General features: G+C 45.6%; 6 protein-coding genes across 6 annotated transcripts; 4 read left to right on the top strand and 2 right to left on the bottom strand.

The window, feature by feature from the left end:
• Positions 1-1,293: 1,293 nt before the first annotated feature.
• On the top strand, positions 1,294-1,706 carry N7539_008675 (uncharacterized protein; the record flags this gene model as incomplete). The annotated part of the gene is made up of 2 exons (XM_056938270.1): positions 1,294-1,651; positions 1,690-1,706. 2 exons carry the CDS (start codon positions 1,294-1,296, stop codon positions 1,704-1,706), a joined length of 375 nt encoding a protein of 124 aa, XP_056786652.1.
• A 4,173-nt stretch (positions 1,707-5,879) lies between these two features.
• On the bottom strand, positions 5,880-6,528 carry N7539_008674 (uncharacterized protein; the record flags this gene model as incomplete). The annotated part of the gene is made up of 2 exons (XM_056938269.1): positions 5,880-6,290; positions 6,358-6,528. The coding sequence occupies 2 exons, from the start codon at positions 6,526-6,528 to the stop codon at positions 5,880-5,882; spliced, it is 582 nt and encodes a 193-aa protein (XP_056786651.1).
• A 2,436-nt stretch (positions 6,529-8,964) lies between these two features.
• N7539_008673 (bifunctional folylpolyglutamate synthase/dihydrofolate synthase) lies at positions 8,965-10,045 on the top strand (the record flags this gene model as incomplete). Its single annotated transcript, XM_056938268.1, has 3 exons — positions 8,965-8,985; positions 9,034-9,141; positions 9,194-10,045. 3 exons carry the CDS (start codon positions 8,965-8,967, stop codon positions 10,043-10,045), a joined length of 981 nt encoding a protein of 326 aa, XP_056786650.1.
• Positions 10,046-11,008: 963 nt separating this feature from the next.
• On the top strand, positions 11,009-11,284 carry N7539_008672 (uncharacterized protein; the record flags this gene model as incomplete). Its single annotated transcript, XM_056938267.1, has 2 exons — positions 11,009-11,159; positions 11,226-11,284. 2 exons carry the CDS (start codon positions 11,009-11,011, stop codon positions 11,282-11,284), a joined length of 210 nt encoding a protein of 69 aa, XP_056786649.1.
• A 1,424-nt stretch (positions 11,285-12,708) lies between these two features.
• Positions 12,709-13,592, bottom strand: N7539_008671 (BTB/POZ domain-containing protein; the record flags this gene model as incomplete). Its single annotated transcript, XM_056938266.1, has 2 exons — positions 12,709-13,383; positions 13,437-13,592. The coding sequence occupies 2 exons, from the start codon at positions 13,590-13,592 to the stop codon at positions 12,709-12,711; spliced, it is 831 nt and encodes a 276-aa protein (XP_056786648.1).
• An 8,931-nt stretch (positions 13,593-22,523) lies between these two features.
• On the top strand, positions 22,524-24,121 carry N7539_008670 (uncharacterized protein; the record flags this gene model as incomplete). Its single annotated transcript, XM_056938265.1, has 4 exons — positions 22,524-22,979; positions 23,029-23,400; positions 23,462-23,596; positions 23,657-24,121. 4 exons carry the CDS (start codon positions 22,524-22,526, stop codon positions 24,119-24,121), a joined length of 1,428 nt encoding a protein of 475 aa, XP_056786647.1.
• Positions 24,122-27,767: the final 3,646 nt, after the last annotated feature.

Raw genomic sequence — 27,767 nt, 5'->3', positions numbered from 1 at the left:
AGATGTTGAAATCCCATTCATGTACAAGCAATCAAGAGATGAATGTTCAGGGCGATCGGCCATTCAACCTCAGCCATTCAAGTCTGTAATGAAAAGCTATATTTCCATTCAGCTATCTTGCTCCTATATCTTGCTCCTACATCCACCTAATTTAGGAATTCTGGTGCGGTCTCGGTTCCCGCCCCGAGATCTCTCTATTGGCGCGATGTCCGCCTTGCCTCAACCGTTTCTTTGATCGGAATTTGCGACATTGAAGGCACTATGACCGGGACACCGAATGCTATGCCAGTCTTCAACCTCGATAGAGATTCCGGTGACGGGCCAGAGCCCGGCGGTAAACCATGTACCACCATGGATGACTTCTTCAAATATTATTCCCGGTGTCATAGTTCATATAATGTAAATGCCATACGACAAGAAAGAACGGATAAGGTAGCATACACGCATGAGGACTTACACGCATGAGGACTTTCCTAGCGCACGTGCTGACGCTTCTTGGACCCTTGAAATGTAGAGCTGGGTAGGTGAAACGTGGTACGCCCGTAACTGTATTATGCAAGGGACATTGTAAATCGAATCCTATGACCATCGCTCTCTATCTATCACATTGTCGATGCTTATTCCCGCTATTGGATGGATACATATGGCATTGAGTCTTCTATGCGAGTGGTGTCCTCAGGACCAATAGCAACGCTTCAATGAGCTAGCTCTAGCCGCATTAGGCCACTTTTCTTTTCAGCGCTTTACCAAGGCCTGCGCCTTATCGAGAAGGGCATGTGTAAAGTCCTCCTAAACTTTCGCTTAAACTGGCCCATATCTCAGCTCCGGTACGCCCTCTAAACAGCCAATCCTATGCCGCGTATCCAGTACGCACTTCGTGTCTCCACTCCACATCCAGTACGCCCTCTGCGCAACCAATCCTATACCGCGTATCCAGTACGCACTTTGTGTCTCCACTCCACATCCAGTACGCCCTCTGCGCAACCAATCCTATACCGCGTATCCAGTACGCACTTCGTGTCTCCACTCCACATCCAGTACGTCCTCTGCGCAGCCAATCCTATACCGTATGACCTATAATACAGACCCACTAATACCTAGGATTACTTATTATGATATTAGTCGTATATAGAAAGACGGCATATTTTAAGGGGATTATTTGAACATATCGTGAACTGATACGCCGCTTAATACTAACTAGCGCTGTATTATACTCTATATATTGGATTTACATACCTCATCTCCGCCCATCTGCTCCATCGACTTCTAATACAAACTTATACAGCTTGGCTGATGGCTTTGAAAACTCACTTTGAAATCTTACATATCCGGTTGAAGTCGTTCTTTGACACACTTCACAAGAAATTAAAGACTTTACTACGACGAGAGCAAGATTTGATTAATGCCCGTCCGGATTCCTGGTTTCTGCCCTGGGATACAGACCCCGAAGCTCCGACCTCGACTCGCGTGAACACCCACAGTCAAGCCAGTGTTGACAGCCGTGGTTTACCTGTGTCTTACCTTTCGGCGCCTTGGGACATTTGTCCGACACCCAACACCGAGGAGAGCGACGAGTATGAGCCTCCAGCTCCCTACATGTACTCCTGCAACACAACGCCATCTCTACCCCCTCTGGCTAGCGTTCACTTAAGTAAGTACTACCTCATCACTTTTACAAGCCCTTTCTAGGTAGTCAGCCAGGTTAACTTCGGGTGTTTGCTCTAACTTATGGCTTCCTGGCTAGGAATCGCTTGACTTAGGACGCGGGAAGAATCAACTCAACTACGTACTATCCTTTCTAAATTTTCGATGACATAGTTTCGTTAGTCACCGCAGGCTGCTATTACATCAGTCGTGTATACCAGCGGTTCAGGCAGGGATATAGAGTGTTCTCGATAACGAAAATGTCTTGACTCTCATACTTCTACATATCTGTATACTGTTGGCTAGGATACAATGTTCGAAGGTATATTCAGAAAGCATCTCCTGAAAGTTTAGAGCCAGGACGTTTCTTAATTTTCACTAAGAGACTTTTTGAATTAATGCCTGTTCTTGAGAGACCTTAAGTGCCGGGGGTTAATATTACCTTCAGCCTCCCGTGGTATGAAAATGTATACTATTCACAGTATGCCTTTTGCTATCCTCTTTCCTTTCCTCTGCTTTCAAGTACTTATCATAGATTTTAGTAGCAAAGAGACATTCTAGCCATTCATGCAATTGCCGCTGGTGACATTTGGATTACATTCTGATTGTAACGAAGTTCGTCCAGCGTGATAAGCCTAGGAGAGTCTGTCTGCGTCTTTGTATCCCGAACGCGACGCTCCCCCTGGTTATTTTCGAGGTATCATATTTCTGGTCTGTGGACCTTCTGGACTTTTAGCTCCTTCCCGTAAGCTATCCTCCTACTTGAATGCCTACGTCACACCTAGCTGATGATGACAAATTGGTGCTATTTAAATGGCGAAGAAAACCTATGCTAGCAAGAGCTAAGCCCTTCTATGAAAAGGTTTAAACTTCATTGACTTGTTCTGATACGATATACAGTTCGCACGGCTACGATACTCTGACTATCTAACCGTACAGAGTTCTCAGTGCTAAGGTATATTTCGATTGGTTGGTTGTAATACGGGCTTAGATGATGACGAAATTCAATATGATGAGAATATATCGCAATATCGAAGATTTCTGACTTTATCACGTCGGCATCGTAGTCCGTCAAGTACTACTACTGACAATTATCATAAAATGGCTCCCTTCTATTTTGTTCTACGCCCTTTAAGCAGATCTTGATTTCTGTAGCAGAGAGAGCAATCTATAGGGTGGAATGGAGGGGAACCCTTACAGGGGATCATATCAAGATACTACTTCTGCCAAGATCACGCTTCCACCGCCTAAGACTAAGGTGCATAAACCAGACAGTAGGAAAATTGTCTCTGATCCGGATAGCATAGTTCAAGTACGAGCGGGGATGACATCGGACAAGATGAGCGCAAAGCTCAGCGATTTGATTCCCGTCTTCTGACACTCAGCATAGCAGAACTATGACCCCTTACGACGTAGCTTTCAATTAATTACCGTAAATCAGAGGATCAAAAGCGTCTCATCTCTTCAGGTAAGCTCAAAAGCTCTCAAGGCCTAACAGCGTTTGATGGCCTCTTCAGTTTATCTTCAATAGAAAGTGCCTGACTACACAACTGGCAGAGGACGCTAGAAATTGCCTTACTCAAGACAGCAGTGACAACGCAGACGCCACTAGAATGACATTCCCTGTGGTGTGTCATGACGGGAGCGAAGACTGTGTCAGCGGGATATAGATGAATGAGAAGCCCCAGTGCTCTTGAGAGCTCGAGCGCTTACAGGCCAAGCTTCCTAGTTCCGTTCGGACAATTCCTTTCGTAAAATACAAAGGTATCACCTGGATTATGAACTTCCTTGCTGCGTGGTGAGCCCAGCCCACCAGGAGATACGCACGGCTCGGTTGCAGAAACCTTGGTTCATTGTTCATTCGCCGGAAATATCTCGGAGTACTGTAGCCGGGCTACGATGAATTGAGGTCATTAAGTCAGGGTTACCTAGGTCCCCCTTTCCGTCACATCTCGAGCCGTCGACCCCGCAGATTGGATCTACCTGACGACACTTCGCTTCGGCGCCCCGTTGAGAACGACCCAACCTACCATCAATACTGCTATCCACTGGGGCTATTGAAGTTACGCTTGATGAAGTTAGCACTAATTTCGCTTCTATTTTCGATTGACTCGCTTGGAGCTTTCTGCCTCTGGCATCATTTTTCGAGTTTGAAGCACTCGAAAACTTTCCGCGACCTCTATTGCAAATCACCATACTCAATAGCGGTTGATTTCATCATTACCGCACTCCTTCTGGCTCGTGGTGGGTACGATACTACCGGCGTAATGAAGCCGGGAGCGCCTCCTCCGCCGCTGAAATAGAGATGCAGTCAAGCCTCGCACCCGCATGACCGAAGATGTGATTCTTCAAATTTCTGTGTACTCAGAGCTTTATTTCCTACATATCGCGATTTTTTTGGCCCTCGTCAAACTTGGTCCATCTCAGATGAACTACTTATTCAAACGGCACGGAAGACCTTTTCGTCACCCCCGGCGACGTATTGACCATCATCAACCAGATTGATCTCCTTATCCGGTTAGATAAAAATCGGCTGATGTGAAATTTCGCTTCAGATCTGCTCGTACATCCGAGTTCTACACACAGTCGTTAGGCGGTCGGTACTAGGAATAATCTGGGAAAATATTCGATTTTAGTCTTCATTATCTTTAATAGTGACTGTCATTGTAGCTGGGGCGGCTTTCGCTCTAGATGGCTTAGCTTCCTCGTGTTTCAGCTTTCAGATCTGATTCATGTACAATCAAGCTGGCGGATGGATACATAAGGCGGTGTGTTCTTTGTCCAAGGCTACTCAAATCAGCAATAAAACGCTATACTGTTATTGAGATATGTCGCTACCTCTTGCCTACTAAACAAAAATCTGGTGAACGATCAATTCTCGTAGCTCGGCTCTTATTATTAGTGCGGTGTCTGCCTTGCGTAGACCGTTTCCTTGATCACATTTTATAACTTTGAAGGTAGCATAAACAGGGACACTGAGTGGTAAGCCAGTCAAATTCCAGATGTTTCCGGCCTGGAAAGTATCACGGGAGGCTATGCAGAATAGACACAGCCAAGAGAGACTAAAAGCGGAGGTGAGATCAGTACAGAGAGAAAGGTTCCATATAGCGCTGACTTGCGTAGCCACGGACTGAATGACATACGATAAATAAATATACCTATCTGTGCCGTGAAGGAGATATCGGTGACGTAGATAAGTTCTAGTTGCATGCTTAAGAGACAAGTACAACTCAGCTTCGCTTCTATTCTATAGGGTCTTCAGGTCCCTGCGCCATTCAACCTGTTTTCACGCTCTTATTTCTAGAAATTTTGAGGATGATAATAGTGTTAGGACGAACCTATGTCCAGCAGTCTATCGCGATAGAGTCCTTGGCGAGGCATTAGTTAAAGAGTATGACTAGGCCTCAAACACAAATTGTCGTACTCGTCACAAGACTTTCTTTCATGTCGTGACCTCGACCGTGGATCAAGTTCATCAGGCAAACTTAGGGGCTTTCCACGAATTTTTAGCGCTAGTCCAGAAGCTGAAGTAGTGTGGTATTCCAACCTTCCCCTTCTTCACTCTGCTAGATCTCTCAGGCCACAGTCGATCCGCTTGGTGGCAGTCCCGATCGTCACAGATGGAATGCTTTTGGGTCACTCTTTGTTCAAAGGTTCTGCATTCTTCCCTCGTAGGCCTGGTCATGACCGCTGTATTCTTTTCCCCCTCTTGGCGCGCCTCTGGATCTCAATAATATAAGGAGTGCTGGAACGCAAGCAGCTATGATCATAGTATTTGCCTCCGCGCTGGATAAACGTCAGTTATCGACGCAGCAGAATTATCACCATGGTAGAATTCATTACATACCTCGTCCATAAGAGTAAGGGCACTGATGCGTCTTTGGTTTCACGACTATCAGCACGACTATGCGTCCCAAAGTTATAGGTATAACTTACAAGTTGGATCAGCCAGATCGGCCAGCCTTTTAATTTGTGCACATCTAACAATCGCCAGAATTGCAATCCTGGGAAAGGAAGGTTAACGTTCGTGACTAAGTAGGGAAAGCGCAATTTTCGTGGTAGTGATATCTTACACTAATCCAAGCCCAAATACAGCAGAGAGCGCAGTTTTCCTGACCCACGTCATTTGCAAAAGCCGAAAGAAGACAAGTCCAGGAAAGACAGCCAGGTAGAGATCAATGAATGCAGAGACAGCTGAAGAAATAGTCACACCGGTCAGCGTAAACCTTTCGAATTTACGGGCTGTATTCCTCACCGCCATTGAAAGTAGCAAAGAGTATCAGAGTCGAAACATCGCGACACGTAGCTTGTCCCGCTTCCACCATTGCCGGAGCCCAAAGGGCGTTCAACGGCTTGCATTCGGTGATGAATATTATTATGGTGACCAGGGCAAATAGAGGCGCCATGCCCGTTAAGATCCACATGAGGTTTCGGCTTGAAAGGCTGAGGACTCGTCCCCAAATCCGATCCAGATGAGCCGCAACGGCCAGCTTTGTCAGTGCGCAAACGAAAGTACCAAGAAGTAAGGAGATCACGTTCCACATCAGAGCTTTCGAAGCCTGCTCTGAGTTAAGTTCTTTATAATGCTGACCATATCCGTGATGAATGGACAACGTCGCCGCAACGGCGAACGACAATCCAATTCCCTTTTTTGAATCGAACCAGATCAGTATTTATCCAGAAAGCTTTAGGAGGTTACTAATGAACAAATACACTCACCATCGATAGCCCGATAATACAGTCGTCCAATCCACAAATATGCATATACTTTCTAACGCAGAGGCGAATGACAACGCACGCTGTGGCCAGAAGGGTCAAGACCCAGATCACGATCAAAAGCATTAGAGCTGTTCTCTGTGTGGCCACAGTGTCCATAGATATCATTTTATCAAATGTGACGGTGTCGTATATCGACAGTTGAAGAGCGGAAATTGATTATATTCGTTGTTCTGAAGACTCGAAGACCAGAAACAAGGAGCAGATTAGATGGTCTTGGGTAGTTTAGGTTCAGTGACTAATGTTGTTTCTACACTAGCGGCCCATGTACGACTAGAAAAAGTACATCCTACATCCGAAAGTCACATCTGTTTTATGGCCCCCGTCTGGGCCCCTGATTTTCACGTCAAGGTACGAAATAGTATTGTTACGCCCACAGAGTAAAAATGAGTATTGCATCAGCTGACTGATAGGATCCTGGTTCTTTTTTGTTACTTGAACATGGCCATTAGCGGACCTATTAACGAGCCGTGCTTCCACGCTAGCGTATAATACGTATGATATCAACTGATACAGTAATGATATGACATTTCACACGCAGGTGTGCTGAACGGCACAGTAATCAGGAGTTGAAGGGTTGTGTGCGTAACGGGTCAGCTTGATTACTGGAAAAGAGATCTCTGCTCTTGTATTTACCATGAGCCAAATCATTGAGCCAACCAATTTTCGGAAAAGCTCGATCTCATCAGCTCATGCCGTGTCCTCACACGGTAATAAGATTTCCTTGTCATGAAAGGGCGAAGGCACTATATGCGTATCTTGAAGTCCAAATCTATTCAAATTTGTGTATATACGCCACCTGCGAAAGGTAGACCCGACCGTCTATTTGAATGATATCAACTCCAAGGAATGTGCTGACTTGGTCGTTATCGGTGAGGTGATATTGATTGTCTTTTTGATTCGGTCTTTTAGCCAGCTTCGCGCATCGTCAGAAGGTGTGATGATCAACATATCATCGACATGCAGAAGGACATAGAGCTTGCGTTTCATGTTAACGAAGACTGGGTGATCGGCCTGTAGACGTTTGAATTCAATGGCAAGGAGTGCATTATAAACGGTTATATACCACTCATTTGGGCTCTGCTTCGGGCCCTATAGCGTTTTGAGAAGGAGGCCGCATTTCCTAGGCTCTTTGAAACCTTCAGGAAGATCTATGTAAATTTCTTCCATTAATTCGATGTTCGAGAACGTAGCCACGCAACCGACGTGATGTATATTCCAAGCGTATTGGGCTGCGATCGCGCAGAGTATTTTGAAGCTTGAAGCCTTGGCCGTACCGGCGTAGACGTCAAGTTAGTCGATCCCTTCACGCTGCTTGAAGCGTTTTGCAACCAGGCGGGCTCTGTAAGTGCCGTCATCCTTGATGCGGAAGACCCATCGAAGTGATATTAGAGTCTTCTGATTTTTCGTCTTTTTAGAAGGACAATCATCCATTCACCAAGTACCATTTTTCAGCCGCTTTTGCATCTCCTTGTGCGCTGCTTCAAGCATCGTAGCCAGCATCGTAGCCAGATCTGTCGCGTCTAGCCAATCACAGGCGAGCCCTGATGCCTTACTTCGTAAACCGCTAATAGCAGAACGCCTCTTCCCTTAACCCTTAAGGGAGAAAAAGGAAACTGTCCCTCCCTAACTCCCTAAGCGTATATCCTAAAGAAAGTAGCCTAGATTGTTGTTGTAACTTATATCTCTGACAAGGCAACAAATATCAATAGATTCAATATAGTGGTAGTAAGTACTGGGTAGTAGGTAATTACTAACTAGTGATCGCCTCTCTACTACTATCTAGTCTTTAGTCCACCTCTGCTCCCGTGCCGCGTATCGAGTATGCACTATGCACTGTACACTGTGCAGTGGTGCACTCTGCGCCTCCATTGCGCAACAAGTGCACCCGGTGTTCAGCCAATCCTATGGCGCGTACCCAGTGCGCACTCTGCGCCTCCACCCCACGACGGGACCAGTACACTCTGCCCATCCAATCCCGTGTCGCGTTTCCAGTACGCAGTTACGCTCTCTAGGTACCTATCTGGTAATACTAATCATAGTTCTTTTTACTAATACATCATCTTTAATCAAAGTTTTTCTTAACAGTAGTAGAAAAGTCTGCCCCTCTTTCGAGTACCTCATCCAAAACCTCGATATCTTCCAGCTTCAGCGATACATCAGTGAAAGTAAAGGACTAGTGTTGCCTTAGACTTATATATACCTTCACACTAGTAAACCGGTACTAGAGGTGATGAGTAGGCCACTAAGTGCGGTAGCTGTTACGTAGTTGCGGCCGTCCATACATCCGTAATACTAGACCCACCGATATGAACCTTGTAAACTTGTACTGGAAACGCTGATGTAGATACTAGATAGCTACAGTGTAACAGTACAGGCGAATTTGGATATGTGTCGTATGATACGTGATTCTGCCAGATGGCGGTATCCCCGACTCCCGAGCGGTGACCTGGATTGCCGCCGTAGCCAGCAGTCCCCGCTAGTTCAGTAATAACGTATCCCACAAACATCGTGAAAATATCCCTCCCATTAGGAATATTTGCTATGATGGCCCGGCAATATGAAGTGAGTTACTATCACATTCCTAGAGAGGTCCACTTCTGACTTCTATAGGATGCTATTGAGCGTCTTAATTCGAGACGGAGCGTTGCGCAGCCAGACCTAAACCAAATGAGGGGTTCGGATGATATGTTGAAATTGTTGGAATTGCTCGGTTATTCTGTATGACGAGGCTTGATGTCACGACAGAGTGAAAATACTAACGCTCTACTAGCAAGCCGACTTGGGAAGACTGAACGTTATCCACGTAGCCGGAACAAATGGAAAAGGAAGCACCTGTGCATATATCTCGTCCATACTTCAAAGCTGCGGTTGCAAAGTTGGGCTCTATACTTCGCCACATCTCCTCACTATACGCGAGAGAATCAGGATCAATGGCCGACCGATAAAGGAAGAGACCTTCACTACGTATCTTTTCGAGATATGGGATAAACTGCCGCTTCAAGCTAGTGCCAACATGGACTTTCCTCGATACCTTCAGCTTTTGACCTTGCTTTCTTTCCATGTCTTTCTACAAGAAGGGGTCGATGTTGCAGTCTACGAGCCACACATGGGCGGCACTTATGACGCGACAAATGTCATTCGGTCCCCAGCAGTAACAGCAGTGACTCGAATTGCGAAGGACCATGTCAGATTACTTGGGCCCGACCTTCAAGATATCGCTCGGCATAAGGCAGGCATCTTTAAGTCTGGTTGCCGAGCTTTCTCGGCGCCCCAGGAGGCAGAGGTCACCAAGGCTCTCGAGCAGCGTGCGCGTGAGCTCGAAAATGTGACTTTGTCATTTGTTGAGCCAGATTCATCGCTACAAGTGATACGTTCTCAAAGAGAAAACTGCTCACTTGCCATAGAAGTGGCTAAGGAATGGATATCGCTTCGGAAGCCTGCGAAATTGCTCAGCTTTAGTGAGCATATCAATAGGGGCTTACGGATGTTTGACTGGCCAGGGCGTTACCAGCAGATAACCGAAGATGGCAATCACAAATGGTTTCTTGACGGTGCGCACAATGAATCAGGATTGTCCACCGCAGTGTCATGGTTTGCTGAAACGAGTACATCACAAAGGTAAGAACTGGTGACCTATGAACACATTCTGTGATATTGTGCTTATTCCTATAGTGTCGATACCTCAACGACGAGGATAGTCATATTCAGCCATTTTTCAGATCGTGATGGCGCTACTCTCTTGCGTACTATCCTTAAATCTCTCTACGCGGAGAAACTCGAAGTACAATATTTAATCTTGACTACCTACAATGAGCGAGCTAACGGGCACGTAAGAATCGGTATGTATCCCAATATCATAAGGAGAACCTGGCAGGTTGTTAATATTATCGTAGACAGGAATCTGAGAGCGCGATCCAAATTGGACAAGTTGGACGAATACGTGCGTTGCTGGAAGGAACACGAACCCAGTACCAAGGTATATTGTAGACAGACTATCGAGGATGCTCTGAAGCTGGCTCGTACGATTGGTCAGGCCTTTAAATTGGCATATGGGACAAAAGAGACACATGTTCTTATAACAGGAAGCTTGCACTTAGTGAGCGGTGCACTTAGTATTCTTGGGACTACAGGGCAATGAATGAAGCGCAATGTAGTAGCCAGGAGCACCTTCCCACGTAGTGAAAGGAATTTCTTTGAGAAAGTAGGTTACTCGTTATAGGAGGGCCTAGGAGCTGGTAATCATATACGATATGGATGATATACAGCTACGATAGGGGCAGCTGTATGATGTGAGAGAGGGATAAGGAGTGAGATTGCTACTGAGGAGAGATTTGACCATAGTGAGCGGTTGTGACGTATTTCCAGACGAGCACTCTGCAAGAATGGAACTTTCAAAGCGACAATCTTTCGAAGAAATATCCTTACAATCTTTGGCGAGACAAAATTCTCGACACTTGATTCTTCCAGAAACAGGTTGAAAAAGGAAGCTATAGTGAGAAAAATTGAAGCTATTCGAGGCCTTAATCCGGACACTATTGTTACGTGGTCAATCACCTTTGAACCGAGTCGCTGGACTAGCGATAAAATGGCTTTCAAGGTTGTCAAGCTTGTGACAGAGTTTCTTGAAGAGGAAACCCCATATGAGTGGCCGCTCGTAGTAGCGGACACGTTGGACAAACTCCAACAAGAAGAAGGCATTCTGCAAGAAAACCGAGAATATAATATATTTCGCGAAGGTAAGTTCTCTTGTCCCTATGAGGAGCCACGCTCATCAAACGACTAGCCATAAAGCAGCCCTACAGAGACAGGGAATCCCAACATCTATCTAAGAAACAAACACGGAGTACAGAAGGATCCTTAGGTGACCGATCCTCAAGCGAACGAGCAGATAATGAGAATCAGTCAGGCAGGCGTAAGTGATGCGTGTTCATAAACAAAGCCTTGCTAACAGGAAAGCAGGGATCCAATACGTGTTTTCGAAAGCACCCGTCGACCACATACCGTTCTTGGGACCTGTTGTTTCTAAGGCCATTCAGGCTAGTAATCAGTGGAAGATGGAAAGAGGCCTGGATAAGCCAATAACTGATTGCTGCAATACACTGCTACCAGAAGGAGAACACGAGGACATCTCTATCACATTATGCGTTGGACGCGAAAAAGGTTTCGAAATTATCGGCTTGCTCAAGCAACAGAGGACTTAGTAAGCTTAATCCAACCGTCTATCACTTCGACCTCATATCGCAGTGGAACAATGTGCTCTCCGGCCGTTGTAGTACGTTTATGGGGCCACCACCATATATAACGTTCACGTTCACCTTTACCCCATAACTGATCAGCCCCATCTAGCAGAACAGCAGCTTTGTGCTTGGAATATCAAACATTTTGCGGTATCTGAGTTGAGAAGATTGACTTTAAAATATGCAATGGCCATTTTCTGCTTGAGTACTGTGTTCACGAAGCTAAACAACCAATGGTTTTCTCAGTTTGCACCTAACGCCATGTCCGATGTGGTTCTAACTGTCTCAAATGGATTAACTAGAGCCAGTTCCATTGTTGTCGACGAGGATGACAGCAAAAGCCAGACGAAGATAACTCGGAAGCCGATACAGTTCGCATGATACTCCAGATTACGAAAGATGGGCCAGAGAAAATTGTCCCATCAAATCACCGAATTTGGTCCTTAGGGAATCTACTCCGGCTTCAACATTTCTGAGATACCGCAGCTGCCGGAAATTTGACTATACTCAAATTGCTCAAATAGGTTCTCCCATAGCGCGAGAAGAGTCAAAAAACACAGGAGATTTCAAGAAGGGTACGTAGATGATTTCCTGGTCATAACCGAGAGGGATTTTTAGCAACACAATGTTATTCCAAGTACGTAGAAAATCTATGTTTGAAAATGACTTCAGATGCATTATATGCGACGCATGTTCAAGTTGGCCGCTTTTCACCGAGTCCATTTGTCAAATCAAAGCAAATCGACCATAGAGGCCAGCATGAAATCCTTGCATACAAATATCCCGGCCAAGCGCAAAATGAGGAGCGAATTACGGGCCAATATTTCGAAACGACGATCAATACGTATAAAGCTGAAAGAGAGAATGCAGTGATGAGACTGGCAGATTCCATCTTCAAAGAGATCGTCCGCGTGTTACTATGGATATCGAATACGGCGTAGGAGCTATTGATATATGATTGGTCCTCTGTTACTCCTTTCTCTACTTTAGAGTAGAGTGGTAGGGACCACAACAATTGTGACGAAACCAGAAAATAAAATAGGACGCTTCAATTTCGGGTATTGCAAGAAGCGCAGCGGAAATTCTCATCTAGATACTCCCCACTTATTAATCTTACGTTAAAATCTTTCGCACAATGCCGACAGCGCCGAGAAGAGTTGATCTTCTGAACCAACGCTCGCAGAACGTCATATTCGTTAGGCCGTTTCACCATCTCGTTGCTGACTAATCTCGCAATAACGAGGGACCCAAGACATCCAAAAGAATCCAAGTTGTGTACTATCTCCGGGTCTTTGATAAGGTCGAAGACACGCCTCGATATGACGTCTGCAATCACTTCCCGAAGAGTTACATGTGGTGGTACTGACGTCATGACCTTTTGCACGACTTCGTGAAACATTGGAGAGCTGCAATTTGTGTTCGCCCATCGTGAAAACTTCAGGGTAGCCAGAGATTTCAATGGAAGGATTGCGTACTTATCAGCAGCGATGAATACTTCAATGTTGTTGAAAGCAGCTTGGTTGGCTGGCTCTGAGATTTCTGGCTTGTTTTCCGAAAGAGATGAACCAGACTCATGGTCACAAATGGGAAGCGCAGATATGGGTTGTTGATATTGAACTATGTGTCCATCCTCACTATACTCCCTGAGATAGAGAAAAGATAGAACACGCTCTATGGTCTCTGGGGTGTCGTCTTCGATATTGACAGCTTTCTCAATCGATTCCTAAAAAGTAAGTAAGCGACCGAAAATATCTGCCGTTTCCTGTCAAAATATACCTTGAAGCCATCACACATCGCGCTACAGAAATAGCTTGACTGAGTACACACAATAGCTTGGTGAACCTTGAAAGTAATTCCTTGGCAAAGAATCTTCATGTCAGAGAACCGGCCTCGTAGAAGTAAGTCTCGCATCACGTCCTTGAGTTCAGACATGGTTGATGTCGCGTCCATTGGCATTGGATCTCGCACGAGGAAAATATTTAAGATAGAAACCTGGACATACTGATTGAAGCTGGGTCCCGGCACAAGTTTTACGTGGACAAATAATATATACTAAACAAGACAAAGAGCTAGTTCAGTGTGGCAATGACGCGTAGACTGTCGAGTGATGAAGATACGGGGATTCTAATACTGAGATCCAGTATTTGATGTTACAGCACGCTATACATTGATTCTCAACTGCTGTAATTGTGAAACAGCGCTTCTCAACCTGTGGTTTAACACACAGGAGAGAAGCGACTTTACAGTATAGTCTTACCAAACATACTTGACGTAAGCACGCCGGTTCTTGGGACTCCATTGTGGGCCCAGGATCCAGATAAGCTAGTCATAAAAGGCATTCTTAACAGCCACACCCGCGCATATAGATAAAGCAGAGGCATAAACAAAGGAATATGATTTGGTTAAACGAATTTCCGGTATTGATAATGGATTCAGACTACAGCGCTAAAGAGAGTAAGGGTGGCGATTAAAACGGACACCGCCCCAAATGCATAACTGCCTGCCGTTAGCCCAGTACTGATACTCTGTCCAGCTGCAGACCCAATTGCTATGACGACTATGGAAATGACTATAGCAAATCCAATAATAGTGAGTAGACGAGAAAAGTCCCATCCGTCAACCAACAATAAAGTAGGAATACTTTCTCCGGGAAAAGTGTCCCCATAAGAAACGGCAGCGTCAAGGTAATGGCACGTTCTCAAGTATCTAACAGGTTGTCAGCCTTCCAATACATCACGGAAACTAGCAATCAATACTAACGGATACTGTGTTACTAAGCCGGACTCTTTCAGAAATTGTTGGCAGTCGCTTCTCCCTTCGGAATTCCAATAGAAGTCGAGCATGGGCTGTCTATATTGGAGGTTCCTGAAGTATTTTCGGAGTTGTTGACGCCGCTCTAAAGCACAGTAGAATACCGGCTCCCCTCCGTTTTCATCCATCATGATATTTGGACAGAGGCCCCCGTTCGAACAATGCTGAAACGTACCATTTTCATTGAATCCAGCGTCACAGTTCGTTGTGTCAGGAGAGAGCTTTTCTATCTCTCTCTGTATATCTGCCATCTCTAAGGAATAATTGATGGGAAGCACCACAACTTCGATTTCTTTGTTGCTTTGTTTTCGTATAGCATGAATCTACGATTTTTGTCAGATTCGTAACATTGACCATTCAGAAAAGTTGACAAACCTTGACCTCCTAGATTTTGACGGCGGGGCGCAGAGAAATACGCTTCCACCATCCGCGACATTTTCTCAGCCTATGGATTTCGATTCTATCTTCGTCTTCTTTAATAGGTATATCCTTAGCAAGGAAGCGGGATCCTCGGCTGAAACATATCCATATGCATGATTCATAACCGTTTTTGACTGCCTTTTCGCAGAGGCCTTGAATATTCGATGATCTCGCATTGGATCTTACGCAAGGAAGGGATTATATTCTGTTTCCTTGACAGAGTCTATCTCACAGGGTCTCTCGTCAGAAGTAAACAATTAAATTCAGTACACTAACTCACCGAGTATTAGGGTCAATTCGTCAGTTCCGTTTGTGGATTCATCTGTGGATTCAAACCTCATTATGCCTCGATGTCGAGAGTAAACTTGGTCTTTGATAGTTTAGTTAGAGAAATGCGGGCGGAGCGGTGCTTATATGCGAAGCACTATACTAAAAATAAACTTTACGAGACAAAAGGTCTCAATGTTGTGATTATATTTACAGGAGCGCTTAGGGCCGACGGCTCAAACATTTCAAGGTGGTAGCGCTAATATATAGGCGCTCTTGCACCGGGAAGATTCTCCCACGCTATCACCGCATGCTCGCTATAGACCGTCTTCCTCCACAAGTGTTTACGCACAGTTTCCCAATAGGTTCGTTGCGGGCGCCAAGAGTAGCGGAGGGTACAAAATGGCTAGAAATACGAAAAAAATCTTCTAATTAGGAAGACTTTATTATGTAGTTAGCAACCTTGAAACAGCCTATAGCACAAGCGCATCAAATTCGTAATGCTACATAAGTTAGCGGCAAATGGTTGGCGAATAAGGGCCCCTTGTACTCGGTCGCATCTGCTCTGCGAAGTCGATACTATTTTGGTATGATATACCATAGCAAGAACTTTGAAGTGACGAGCGATTCCCTCGACTATCTTTGGCTTTTTTAAAGAAAAAATCTTTTATAGGAAATTGCTTTTCTGTGAAGGGAGTAATTTATACCCAGTTAGACACGTGGCCGCCAAGGCCTCAAACGGAAGTAATCGTCTACGGGGCCTATCACGGCGCGAGTCACATATGGTGACTCGAGACGATTCACGATCGAATCGACCCCGCGCCGCCTTAGGGTAACAACCCTCAAGACATTATGTGGGGTTGTAGGGACTCGGTACACGGGAACCCCATGTATATATTGTGGAAGCTAGTGGAGTCTACCCGGACTCCAAGATTCAGTCTTTGAAATCAGACCCTATAGACTTGGACTCTCAGCCTAGCTAACAGGTTCTCTGTCCTGCGATACAGACCCCCTAACAGGGGCAATTCTTACGTAGTTTGCTTGTGCACAATAAATGAACATTGAACACCTTTCTCCCCTAGCAATATCTAGGTTTCGTCGTAGCAAGAGGTCTCCATCTTAAATGAGGAAGAGCTCACGTTAAGGTTTTTTTTAGCTATTGCATGCTGGTTCTGGCGGCCTCATTCATTTTCGAGCTCAAAGAGGCTCACGAAGACATCATAATGCCCAGTATACAGCCTCTCATACTTTGCCACTTCATCATCAACTGGTGACGCGCGCTGCGCACGCCGATGCCCTGAACGATGAAGAAAGCGAGAATTATCACAAGAGACTGCGCACACGCTCGAACTTAATCTACCTCCCAGTCGTTTCTATACTCGGTGTTCGACTGGGGTTAGAATGTCCTCTGCGCCTGCCCGTGGGCACCGTTTTGGATGTCCCCTTCGTCCTGCACTACCGGGTGTGAAATCTGCTGGTAATCAGGCCTTCTACTGGCACATTGCCTACTCATCCAACTCGTTCGACGGCCGGAAAGCCGAATGAGAGCGATCTATGTAGAGTTGCCGAATATTAGCCACTTCTCCATAAGCCTCGGTGATGGTAAACCTACCTTGGCCGCGAAAACAAAAACAGCCGCTGCAAAAACCATCCAGGAAGTACTCTGCTGGTGTTCTCTCTAAGGAGCGAAGCAACTCCTCTGATATCCTAGCTGCAATTCACATGCATTGTCCCCATGGTTCCGATCCTTGAAAGGCCATGCTCTATCGTGAAGACTTCGAAGACCACAGCATCGGAACTCATCTTGGATTGAGCGGATAGCGTGCGAATTCTTCGACTAGAAGAACGTCTGCCATTTTTGATCTAGGTTACATGAGAGAATACTGTCGGGGAAGGTGTACGCCAGCGCTACTGTGGCCACGATGGTCGATATGATGGTCTGGATTTGATTGAGTATACCGGATTTTGTGCTCCGCCAACAATTGCGAGGAGTCTCATGGTCTGTTTGCTGGAAAACCAATCGCATGGCTATCAGTGTGAGTACTGTGATCGGGGATATGAGTGTCGCGGTGGCTGGAACCCATGTCGGTAAAGGAAGAAGCAGAGAGGCGGTGCGAGCCCAAGATAGCCTGTGCCGCGAGAGGTCTGTTACTCATTATTCTCTTTCAATACAGTACACGCTGGCTAGAGACGTGATGAAGAACGCGACAACTCACGCTCCAAGGATCAAGGAGATGGCCCCGCCCTAGTGGCAAATTTTTTCAACGGAGGTCATAACCAGGCTGGATTTTCAATATCTCACCACAACCAACACGATATAGAGGAGGGTAGTTGTATCGATCTTCAAGGGCATCGTTTCAGTTTTTGGTGTGCTTCTGTTGGGCGACGCTTAATTGAATGAGGAAGATGAATGAATGTGAGAGGTACTTGCTGGAGGATATGGGCGGGGTTTGAGCAGTGAGAGTGAGAACGGTCCAGGGCGTGACCATATTTGGTTAGCGTATCCCTTACTCTCGAAATGCCACTAGACCTAAGTTGCAACACCCCGCTTTAATTTTCTATACTTGATTGGCCTATTGCTACTCCTTGCTCCACTTTGGAGTGCCATAACTCTCTCCATAAGCATGATTGTAGTAATATGTGGCATTGGCATAGCATATAAAGGTATATTCATATAATAATTAACGAGGCTTGAATTGAGAAGTAAATATCTACCAGTCCGGGTTTCCCTACATTCGGGTTAGGATAAAATAGCGAGAGGCTGACCTTCCCTAAAGGCGGTGCTAAGATCAGTTTCAGTAATGATATATTCATGAGAAGAGCAGGATGTTAAGGAAAATGAAGTTGCATGACCAATATTAATCTCTCGTAAACCACGATCACTGATCGTTAACATGGGGTTTTCAAAACCGAGCTGTAGTGTCTGGTCTGCGATGGCTTCGAAGTGATTTAGATTGAAACACTAAATGCTAATGACAGTAGGAGAGCTTGGATCCAAACAAGCACGCAATAGACGAATGACAGGGTAAAGGGGAAGAGGTTGTCGAAAAGTTCAGATAAAACTAACAGGAAGCTTCAATCTGATCTACTGATACTAATCACTTGGCAGCAGCCTTGAATGCTGGAATGCTCATATTGACCTGAGGATCAGTGTTGTGCCAGACCAGAGGAATGTTTTCTGTAGGGAATGTAAAGTCTTAAAAGGAGTTGAAGAATAGCAATCTTAGTGCTCGTCCATGTCGCGCTAGATGATGACAAGAAGCATAACCCACAGTCAGGGTTAGAGCGAATGATTTTGCGTGAACGTAGCGGTAAGTTGAATGTCTGAGGCCTAAGAGGAAACTTGCGCCTGTGCACTTCCCGTGTGGGTCTCCCAAAGAGATGCGTGGAAGTAAATAACAACGTTGCCGTTGTCTTGGACCCGGAGATAAGGGTCCACGGGAACTGACTGGTTTGTTCCGCTGTTCTATATCGGCTCGGCCGTGTCATCTTTGTAGATCACTAGATTGCCATCCTGTTGCATAACTGCCTTGCAATCCTCGGGATGGTCACCTGTGCTAGACTGCCACGGTAATATACCATTTCAGCGTAAAAAAGCGCTAGGTTGCCTGTAGATTGAGGTGTGAAATAGAACTGTTGGTTGCGTGAAGAGGTCCCTTGGCCTTTCGTAAGGAAGTCTCTAGCGCGCAAAACATCTTTTTCTGCTACATTGAGTGATATTAGCCGTCAGAAGTATGATGCAATAGATTTGTTGTTTGTAATATATTGGTAGGTAGATTGTTAAGAATACCGTGGTCGTAGTCATGCCACGGAGGGGAACCGAATTTAAATACCTACTTCTGAGAGGATATATATATCATTATAGCAAGCTCTGTAACACCGTTGATAGTGGCAAAACGTACCGAGATTAGAGAGGCCTGGACCATCTGGCCTCTAGTTATCCCCTAAGATTGAATGTTTCATCATGATACTCTGTAAGCCATATGATTTTCCCTCTAACGTAAATATTGATCGAAGCGAAAATAGGTTATGAGTCCAAAAACTCATTGATTCAATTAAGCGTTATAATCGCCGCAAACGGAAGAATCCGCCGCTGCTTCCGAGAGTATGTGTAGCATACCTATTCTACTTTTTGAAAAAACTACTTTGACAAGGTAGTTGGACTTGACCGTCAAGGAAGAGATGGTACGCAGCAGTCAGATTGGCATAAAGACTAATTCTTAGGGAACCCTATCGGTCCCCTACCATATATTTATCTTATAGTTCTCATCTCTTGTAGGGACCCTCTAGGTCCCTCTTTCCTTGGAGGACTTTGGTCAACCGATCGAGTAGCGGTGTGGAGGAGAGACCGGAGAGGTCCAAAACCTTCAGCTAGATCGTGCAGGATGTGCCAGAGGTACGCGCCAAGTAGGTCGATCAGAAGTGTTACCACTGAGTGAAACCCCTACCTGTAGAATAGATTATATTTTAAGTAAACTGTGAAAGTACTCAAGGTAGTAAACAAGTAACAATATACAACTAATTACGATAATAAGTGTCCGTATATATCCAGTCCTTCCTATAGCTGTGAAGGGCTGTAGCGGAATTGATTCAATTGCACTAGGCCACCATGCTGTTTACAACAATCTCGAGGAACGAAAGAAGAAAGTGTTTGTGGTGAGGCCTGCCATACTGCCTGGCACACACATGGGCTACGCCCTCACCACCTGGGACCACCAACCTCAGTAGTCTAGCTTAGCTTCCTTCTTCCTTCTCTCTTCAACGTCGAGTGTTTTCACCTTCAAGGGTTTTCCTTCGTAAGACCTCAGTCAAATAGAAAGGACAGGAGTAGTCGCGTTCCTGAAGAGTGTCGATCCTTTATATTAAGGGGTCTGTATCGCAGGACAGAGAACCTGTTGGCTAGGCAGAGAGTCCAAGTCACCATATGTGACTCGCGCCCTGACACTCTATGCATGGAATCCTCTACAACCTAGTGATGGAATCGCTCGGAATCCCGTACCACGACGATATCTGAAGAGGCCATGGCACATGGTTTACCACCGGGCTCTGGCCCGTCACAGTAGCGCGTGGTATTTTGTATGGCCTCGTTATTGAAGTTGGTATGTAGGTAGAAAGACGCGACTTTGGATGGGGTGGCCAGGGTTGGCGGGAATTACGTTAGTTTGTTATTTGGGAGATTAATACATTCGCCAAGATCATTGCTCTTTATTATACGACTACCGACTTTACAAAAGGTTCTTTAAGGCTTTTGCCACGGATTATCTTACGCCTGTGGATCCTCCCGTTCTTCGTACAATTTTAATTCGACTACATTAGCAGGTTGACTCGAATCTTAACGAAACAATCTCGTCTCTGAAATGTGTCATCACTGAATCTTTCTCCGTAATCTGTGTGTCTCTTGTATAGTAACATAGAAAGGTACGGCTGGATGTATGACAATGCCCGCGTGAATAGCCAAGCTTTGCGAAAAAGCACGGGCAGTTGAATTGCGTCTTCATGGTCATAGCGTGACCACTGGTCTCGCATCTTAAGTATTCGTGTGGTCTGCCTCTCGATACTAAGGTAGACTACAATTATTTAGAATCAAAAGCCGCGCCATATAGGAAATGTTCAAAGGAGTTTGACAGAGAGAGGTCTGGTAATGGAGTCTAAAAGCATACCTGGGAAAGCAGTGTGGGTACTCTCATTCCTCAAATTTATCGAGCTTAACAATCGCAATATTTATGATACGCACACGACAGTCCACTATCGGACCTAAAGCTTCACTTATATCAGTGACTTCATGCAATGATGAGCTGACTCACGGTTAGATCTTTAGCTGATATGGCATTTAGCTGCTCGTACCTTCATCGAAAACAATGAGGGCTAGTTGGTTCAATTGTATGAACCCGTGAGTGAGCGCATCCGCAAGTACAGCATGAGTAGATATAACCACTTTCATGCCCTCGAGGGCCCTTTTACAGATAGCTTGGTTGCTCCAACAGTCAATTTCATCCTCCCCTGTCAGCGCTCGCATACTGACTGCAGGCATATGTTTTGAAAGTTAAGCCAACTGCTGGGTACACAAGACCCTTGTCGGGGCCAAGAACCACACCATCTCATACAGTTAATTCCTAGTTCTATCTCTGTTCCAGAATTTTTCTTACCTGGTGGACCTGACAGCGCTCATGTTCGGCCATAATTCGCATACTGGCTCTGACAAAATGGTCATGTCCCGATCGATCGGACAAATCATGATAAAGGACATACGTGTAAGTTTTTCCACTCCCCGTGGGCATCTTATCATCTCAGCATTGAACTTGGACAGTATTGACGTGTTGTGACATAGATCTTACCACAGCTATTATATTTGTCTTCATACTGAAATCAAATATTTCAAGTTGGTAGTTGCGGGGCCGAATGTTGTCCATGTTCACCAAAAGTTACATTAAAGCACAATTGAGACTGAAGACTGGCATGCTTGATTCTTCGCTTCTTTTTGTAATGGAAGAGAATAAACATAACCCAAGGTAAGAACGACACGTTGGTGTCCAAATCATGTGGTATGCAAAGGTTATTAATCCAATCATAACGTGCGACGTGGACTGAGGATCCAAGGCAGCCTGTCAAATGTACGGGTCACCCCACCGGCGCCTCTTCGAACCATCCTAAAGCCCTGTTATTTCTGGCTTTCTTCTTTCTTAATTACAATGTGTGCTATTTCAAAGGTCTGTGCTTCTTTTGAGTCAAGAATCTCCTCCAGTCCCTTTAGATATATCCTGGTCGGATGATGGGGATGATCCCCCCCCACGCCAATTTTTTTCAACATTGCGCCCCGCGAGGTATGCTGCGGAGCTAATACCCCGAGTGAGGGATTGAGCTCATGGTAAACTATATCTTGTCATCGGACTGGTTGGTACTTCTTGGCGGCCTCCCACGTCAACGGCCTCCCGCGTTAGTGGCCTGCATGTTTGTAGTTTCGATATAGATCTTGGCCTGTTCTTATCTCCTATGTGTAGTATGATGCTAAACTTTCATTCGTCTCGTGCAAAGTATCCCGAAATGGGTACTTTGAGGAGCATCTCCTGCCGATAGGTCCCCGATCAGTCCAGGAAGGCCTCAAGGTACAAACCTGCTTCCAGACACACCGCCATTGTGACTCAGTGAGCCTGAATTTCTATCACTCGTGGTGTATATACGAGGTAGGTATTAGGGTCATGCTCAGGAGGGTTTGGGTAAGGACACAGGGCAACTCTAAAATGTCATCGTGCTTGCATAGAGAAGACCGTGCTGGTATGTTTCTGGCTGACTTCATTTTTTCATCTCCACACATTCCAAGAAAAGACCTAACAACACGATTTCCAAGACTTCGCGTACCATTTGAGTTTGTTGGAACTTGATGGGTCCGATGGCCAGTCTGACGAAGCACTTCTTGCCCCCGTACTGACTGGTGCGGTTCTCAACCGACCATCGCTCGGCCCTACGCAATATGGACTACTAGGGGGCGTGAAGAGAATCGATACGCCTTCATACTCTACCATGAACGATGAAGTGACGAAAAATGATCCCCGGTTATTTTTCAACGTTTCATCACCGTCGAGTGTGTTTATCTGCGGATCCCAGGGAACTGGAAAGAGTCACACGCTGTCTTGTTTACTAGAAGGGTGCTTGATCCCATCCAAAGCCGGCAGACTGTTGAGTCCCTTGACAGCTGTCGTATTTCACTACGATACATTTATCTGTGACGGTGGTGGCTCGCCCTGTGAAGCTGCCTTTCTATCGTCTCATCCCGATCTGAAGGTCAGAGTGCTTTGTGCTCCGACTAACCTTCGTACTATCAAGGTAAGGTGGGCAAGCATTACAGAAGCTCACACTGCTTACAATACTACAGGGTACCTACTCAAGATTCAACATCGAGGTACAGCCTTTGCAAATTGATCAGTCCCATCTCAATACCAAGCGAATGCTGGATCTCATGTCAGTTGCCCGGGATAGCGGCGCTGGCCCATTATACTTGCAGACTGTTCAACGGATATTACGAGAAATGCGCCTGCTCCAACAAAGCACAGGACTTCCGTTCGACTATCAAGACTTCAAGACCAGGATACTTGGTTCTGGACTGCTGACTGGTCAATTGGAGCCCTTGAAGCAAAGGTTGGATATTCTCGAGAGCTTCATGCCACCCCACCAGGCAAGTACGGGTTACAAATTCAAGAAAACGAAGGCCAAATCCCAAGATGGAGGTTCAAACTGGGCACCCAAGGTACTGTATTCCAAATGCACTTCTGGGCTACTTGAGCTTACCTGTGCCTCAGGCCTCGCAGTTGACCATCGTTGATCTCTCATGTCCTTGTGTTTCCCCTGATACCGCCTGCAGCCTTTTTAACATTTGTTTCGAAATCTTTATGGAACAAGATACCAATATTGGTAGGATCGTCGCCCTTGATGAGGCCCATAAGGTGCGAATGATAAGTTCATTGTGTCTTCGTTTCACTTACTCGCTATGTAGTATATGAAAGAATCTGTCGAAGCCCAGAAATTTTACAGACACCCTTCTCTCTACTGTTCGACTACAACGTCACCTCGGTGCTCGCATCTTTGTTTCAACTCAGGAGCCAACCATCTCCAGCGACCTTCTCGATCTATGCTCTGTCGCTATTGTCCATCGATTCTCATCGCCTGCATGGGTTCGTGCATTACAATCTCACGTGGCTGCGGCAGCCTTAAATCTACACGTAACGAAAGATAGTCAGGCAAAGAATGAGCAGGCACTCCTCGATATTCCGGCAAAGCTCTCTATCTTTCACCGGATCGTCAACCTTAAAGTAGGCGAGGCGCTGCTCTTTTCGCCGGGTGCCATGCTAAGCATCGTGTCTGAAGAGCCTGAGCTACAAGACATGGTCAGATTAGGCTCCGGATATATGACTATCAAGGTGCGAGGCAGACTCACAGAAGACGGCGGAAAAAGTGTTTTATCCACTTGAAACTATCTATTAATATTTGTTTGATAATGAGGCTTGCTGTTACAGTAATGTTTCTGGGGGGCGGAACATTAACCAACAAGACCGTAAAGGATCACCCATATCCGCAGTTGCGGATATTGCCCAGAGTCCGATATATATAGTATGGTAACGCAACTTGATATTTCCGTTGATCGGCCACGCCGTAACGCTTGCCTTCGAAGACATTTTTCTTCTGTCGACCTGCAAATTTTTCACGACTAAAATTTTTTTGGGCTGCAAAATCCGATTAAAAAGCAACACTGCATCGTTCGCTCTCACATGAAGCTGGAATCTTACCGCAGTCCAGGTATCGCTCACTGCTAAATATAGCTCCTACATAAGGACATATCATTAATATCAACTCATCAGTTTCTTCCCTAGGCGTTGATTTTTATGTGACGGATAATAATAGACGAATGGCGCTCTCGTACGTCGCACGAAATGGTGATCCGGCGCTCGTAGACCATTTACTCGAGTCGAGACTGGCCGACCCAAACTTACTTGGTTTTCATGGCTGTACGGCTGTTTAAAATGCCTCCCAGCATCTGGATAACGGGGTAGTACCTCGATCACTTATGACTCAGCGCTCTGATCTTTCGTTAGCCCCACACTGCAATATTCTTTTCATATCACCATGAATAGTATTAGGACACTGTTGTTACGCAGTGCCAACCAATCACTGTGAGTTAAAACGTCCACAGATTTTACTTCCTCATTCCTTCTGCGAGCCTCAAGAGTCTCTCTCAATCGTACCGTCGCTTCGCAGAGTCTTACTGCGGGTTTGACTCTTTCAAATTTTTTTGTCTCAAGAGAGGGTCTCCCTCCGATTTTGCTGCACGCCTACTGCTCCCCTGGGAGATGCAGATGCAGGGTTGTCCACCAATTTCACTGACTCATTTGGTATCGTTACACGCGGCGCGCGAGCCATTGCTCTTCTCCAGATGAAAGTATTGAATAAACTTATGGAAATCGCCTTCCTTCGTGCTTAAAGCCGGCCACGGAGCAACATTGGGACATATGCTCGGTTCTAGCTCGCGGCCGCTATGAAACAATGTCCTTGGAAAGAGTGCGCGTTCCGGAAATGATTAGTCCACACCCCTTTCCCTAGTGACGAGCCTAGGCCTTCTTGAAGATTATTATCGAGCCTAACAGAGGTTTCAAGGGAACAGGCGGAAGCCGCATGGTACCACTCAGATGATGTACGCTACAAGCCGTGACTGTAGTACTTGACGACTCTGAGGCAATAATCGAGTATTTTAGTTCTCAGTCGGACCCATTGTTTATTTCTATATTAATGATAGGTAGCATATGATAATCATCATATCTTTAAGACAAGACAGCCAGTGCTAGTCTCGCCGTTTCGTTCGCTCTATATCATAACGAGAAGGTCTTCTGTGGAAAGAATAATACCTCTGTACAATACCCTTCATGTCCCAGATTGTAGCTGCATCGGCTCTGTCGGTGCTACCGCTAATGCAGTCCATGGATTTCGACGGCGCCGCGAGTGGGTTCCCTCAGATGATTATACGGAGTAGGATACTATTAATGAATGGGTTCGCCTACTACCATGGAGTACGCCACGAGCTGATTTTTGTTTCTCTTCGGAAAAATTGGCACCAGGCCAATTTTTGCTATATTGCGCGATCGAGACAGTGATTTGCGATCTCGTGAAGCATATAGATACCATAATAGGTCAAGAAACCCCTCGGTGATATTCTCTTTGCCTTTTCCAGTATGGATGATAATCTTAAAGCTCCCCAGAGTTCTACAATAGCCAAATCGGATTGTCTTTCTTCATTGGAGGAATTGCTTGTACAGTCTTCAAAAAGCGGCTTGTCACGTTCAGCATCCCCCGTACAATTGCTGGTATCTGTTAAAGATTGTACAGTACATCGTACATTGTCTGCTGTTCTAACAAGTCGAGAAGATGGCCTAGCCCAGAAGTAGAAACAATCCGAGTAGTAGGCTATTATATAGAAAATTTCCGACAGCCAATGCTCCAATCCAGAGTTCGATAATCTTATATAGCCAAGCTCAGTTATACTGCGCGAATAGCGCACTTTATGAAGAATGCATTTTGCCTTAATGATATCCAATATTTGATCCTCTTTCTCAAACATCTATCTTCGTACTGTTGAACTAGATTCGCCTACGTACCTGAGCTCCATGATAGAAGTCTGGCCTGTTCGACAACAAATCGATCATTACCTCTTTGCTTTTAAACAGAAGAAACGATTTTCCGATCTCCAAACCTTGGTCGCTTTTCTGTTGGTCCATGATCAGACAATCGTTCTTCCTCTCTTAAGCCATGTGCTGCATGATATGGTCAGCAGACACGGAGATTTTGATCGACGGTGGAGCTACAGCCATCGGCATGAGACACTACGACACAATGCACTTGAGAACCTGAGCTTCTAGACCGCACAACCAGTAACACAGCAGTTCCAGTCGTGATATTGAGCTAACATTATTTACGACGCATTACATGTCCAAAGCTACTATTACATGAACGATCGGCCAAGTTTTCAATGAGGGCCATTCAGTGGGAAACTGGTATTGCTTTTAAGCCAAAAGGTCTTGGCCAAGCCAGCTGATAAGTCGCTTGTCTTGCAACGGTTAATATAGATAGCCGATCCCATCCCGCATCCGCACCTACAGATGCGCCCGCGTAGTATAGTGTAGGATGGATGTGATGAGTATAGCCACCTATCTAGAAGGTGCTAGAGTGGGGGGTCTGTGTTCAGCCAAGGCACCTAACAATTGGTCAGCTGATTTGCCCTGGCTGTAGAACGCTGCAGAACAGTCAAGACCAATCAATACCATAACGATCGCAAGGAATGGCCGAGTGAAACCCCTCGTCTTCAATACGATGAGCCAGAGCTTTCTTGCGAACGGAAGCTTTAGAAGTCATGGTCAGCGATAGGAAACCATGGGAAGTGCGAGGAAAAGGAAAAGGCAGAAAAACAGGCGCACATACGTGAGGGAAGGACGAGTACTTAAGGTCCTTCGAGGACAAAGGACAGGGAGGGAGGTGATGATCTTACAGACTATGAGTAACCGTGCACCAAGGTATACGGACCTACACCATGGAACGGTTAGCGTGATGCAGGAAACGGCCACATTTCTACACGCACCGAGACGATACCTAAATGCAGGGACAAGATCAGATAGCACGTGACTGTACCCTTAACGAGAGGATTACTAAAGAAGGACTGGATATATAAGGACACTCATTCAGTACCATGTATCTAGTTCTTCGCGATCAATTGGTCATCGTTTTTAAATTACTATCTTGAGCAATTTACACTTCACAGTCCACCTTAAGACAGCCCAATCTACAGGTAGGGGATTCACTCCGTGGTAACACTTAGTGATTGACCTACTTAGCGCGCACCTCTGGCACGTCCTGCAAGACCCTCAACATGATCCAACCCGCAGTCAGACTTTGCAAAGCAACGATACGATCGAGAGACTAGTCTTAGGATTCGTAGATGGAACAAGGCAAGTACAACCCGTGGACATTCTAACTCATAGTAATCAGTCAGCACCCCGTAGTACTGTTGAGAAAAAACAGCCAGTAATTCTCTTCTTAATCAGGAAGCTAGAACATGCTTCCAGAAGTGATATA

Source organism: Penicillium diatomitis (genome assembly GCF_028827545.1).
Source record: "Penicillium diatomitis strain IBT 30728 chromosome Unknown utg000013l_segment0_segment0, whole genome shotgun sequence".
Classification (NCBI taxonomy): Eukaryota; Fungi; Ascomycota; class Eurotiomycetes; order Eurotiales; family Aspergillaceae; genus Penicillium; species Penicillium diatomitis.
Note: the sequence above shows the minus strand (reverse complement) of the source record. Positions and strands in the feature narration are given on the sequence as shown.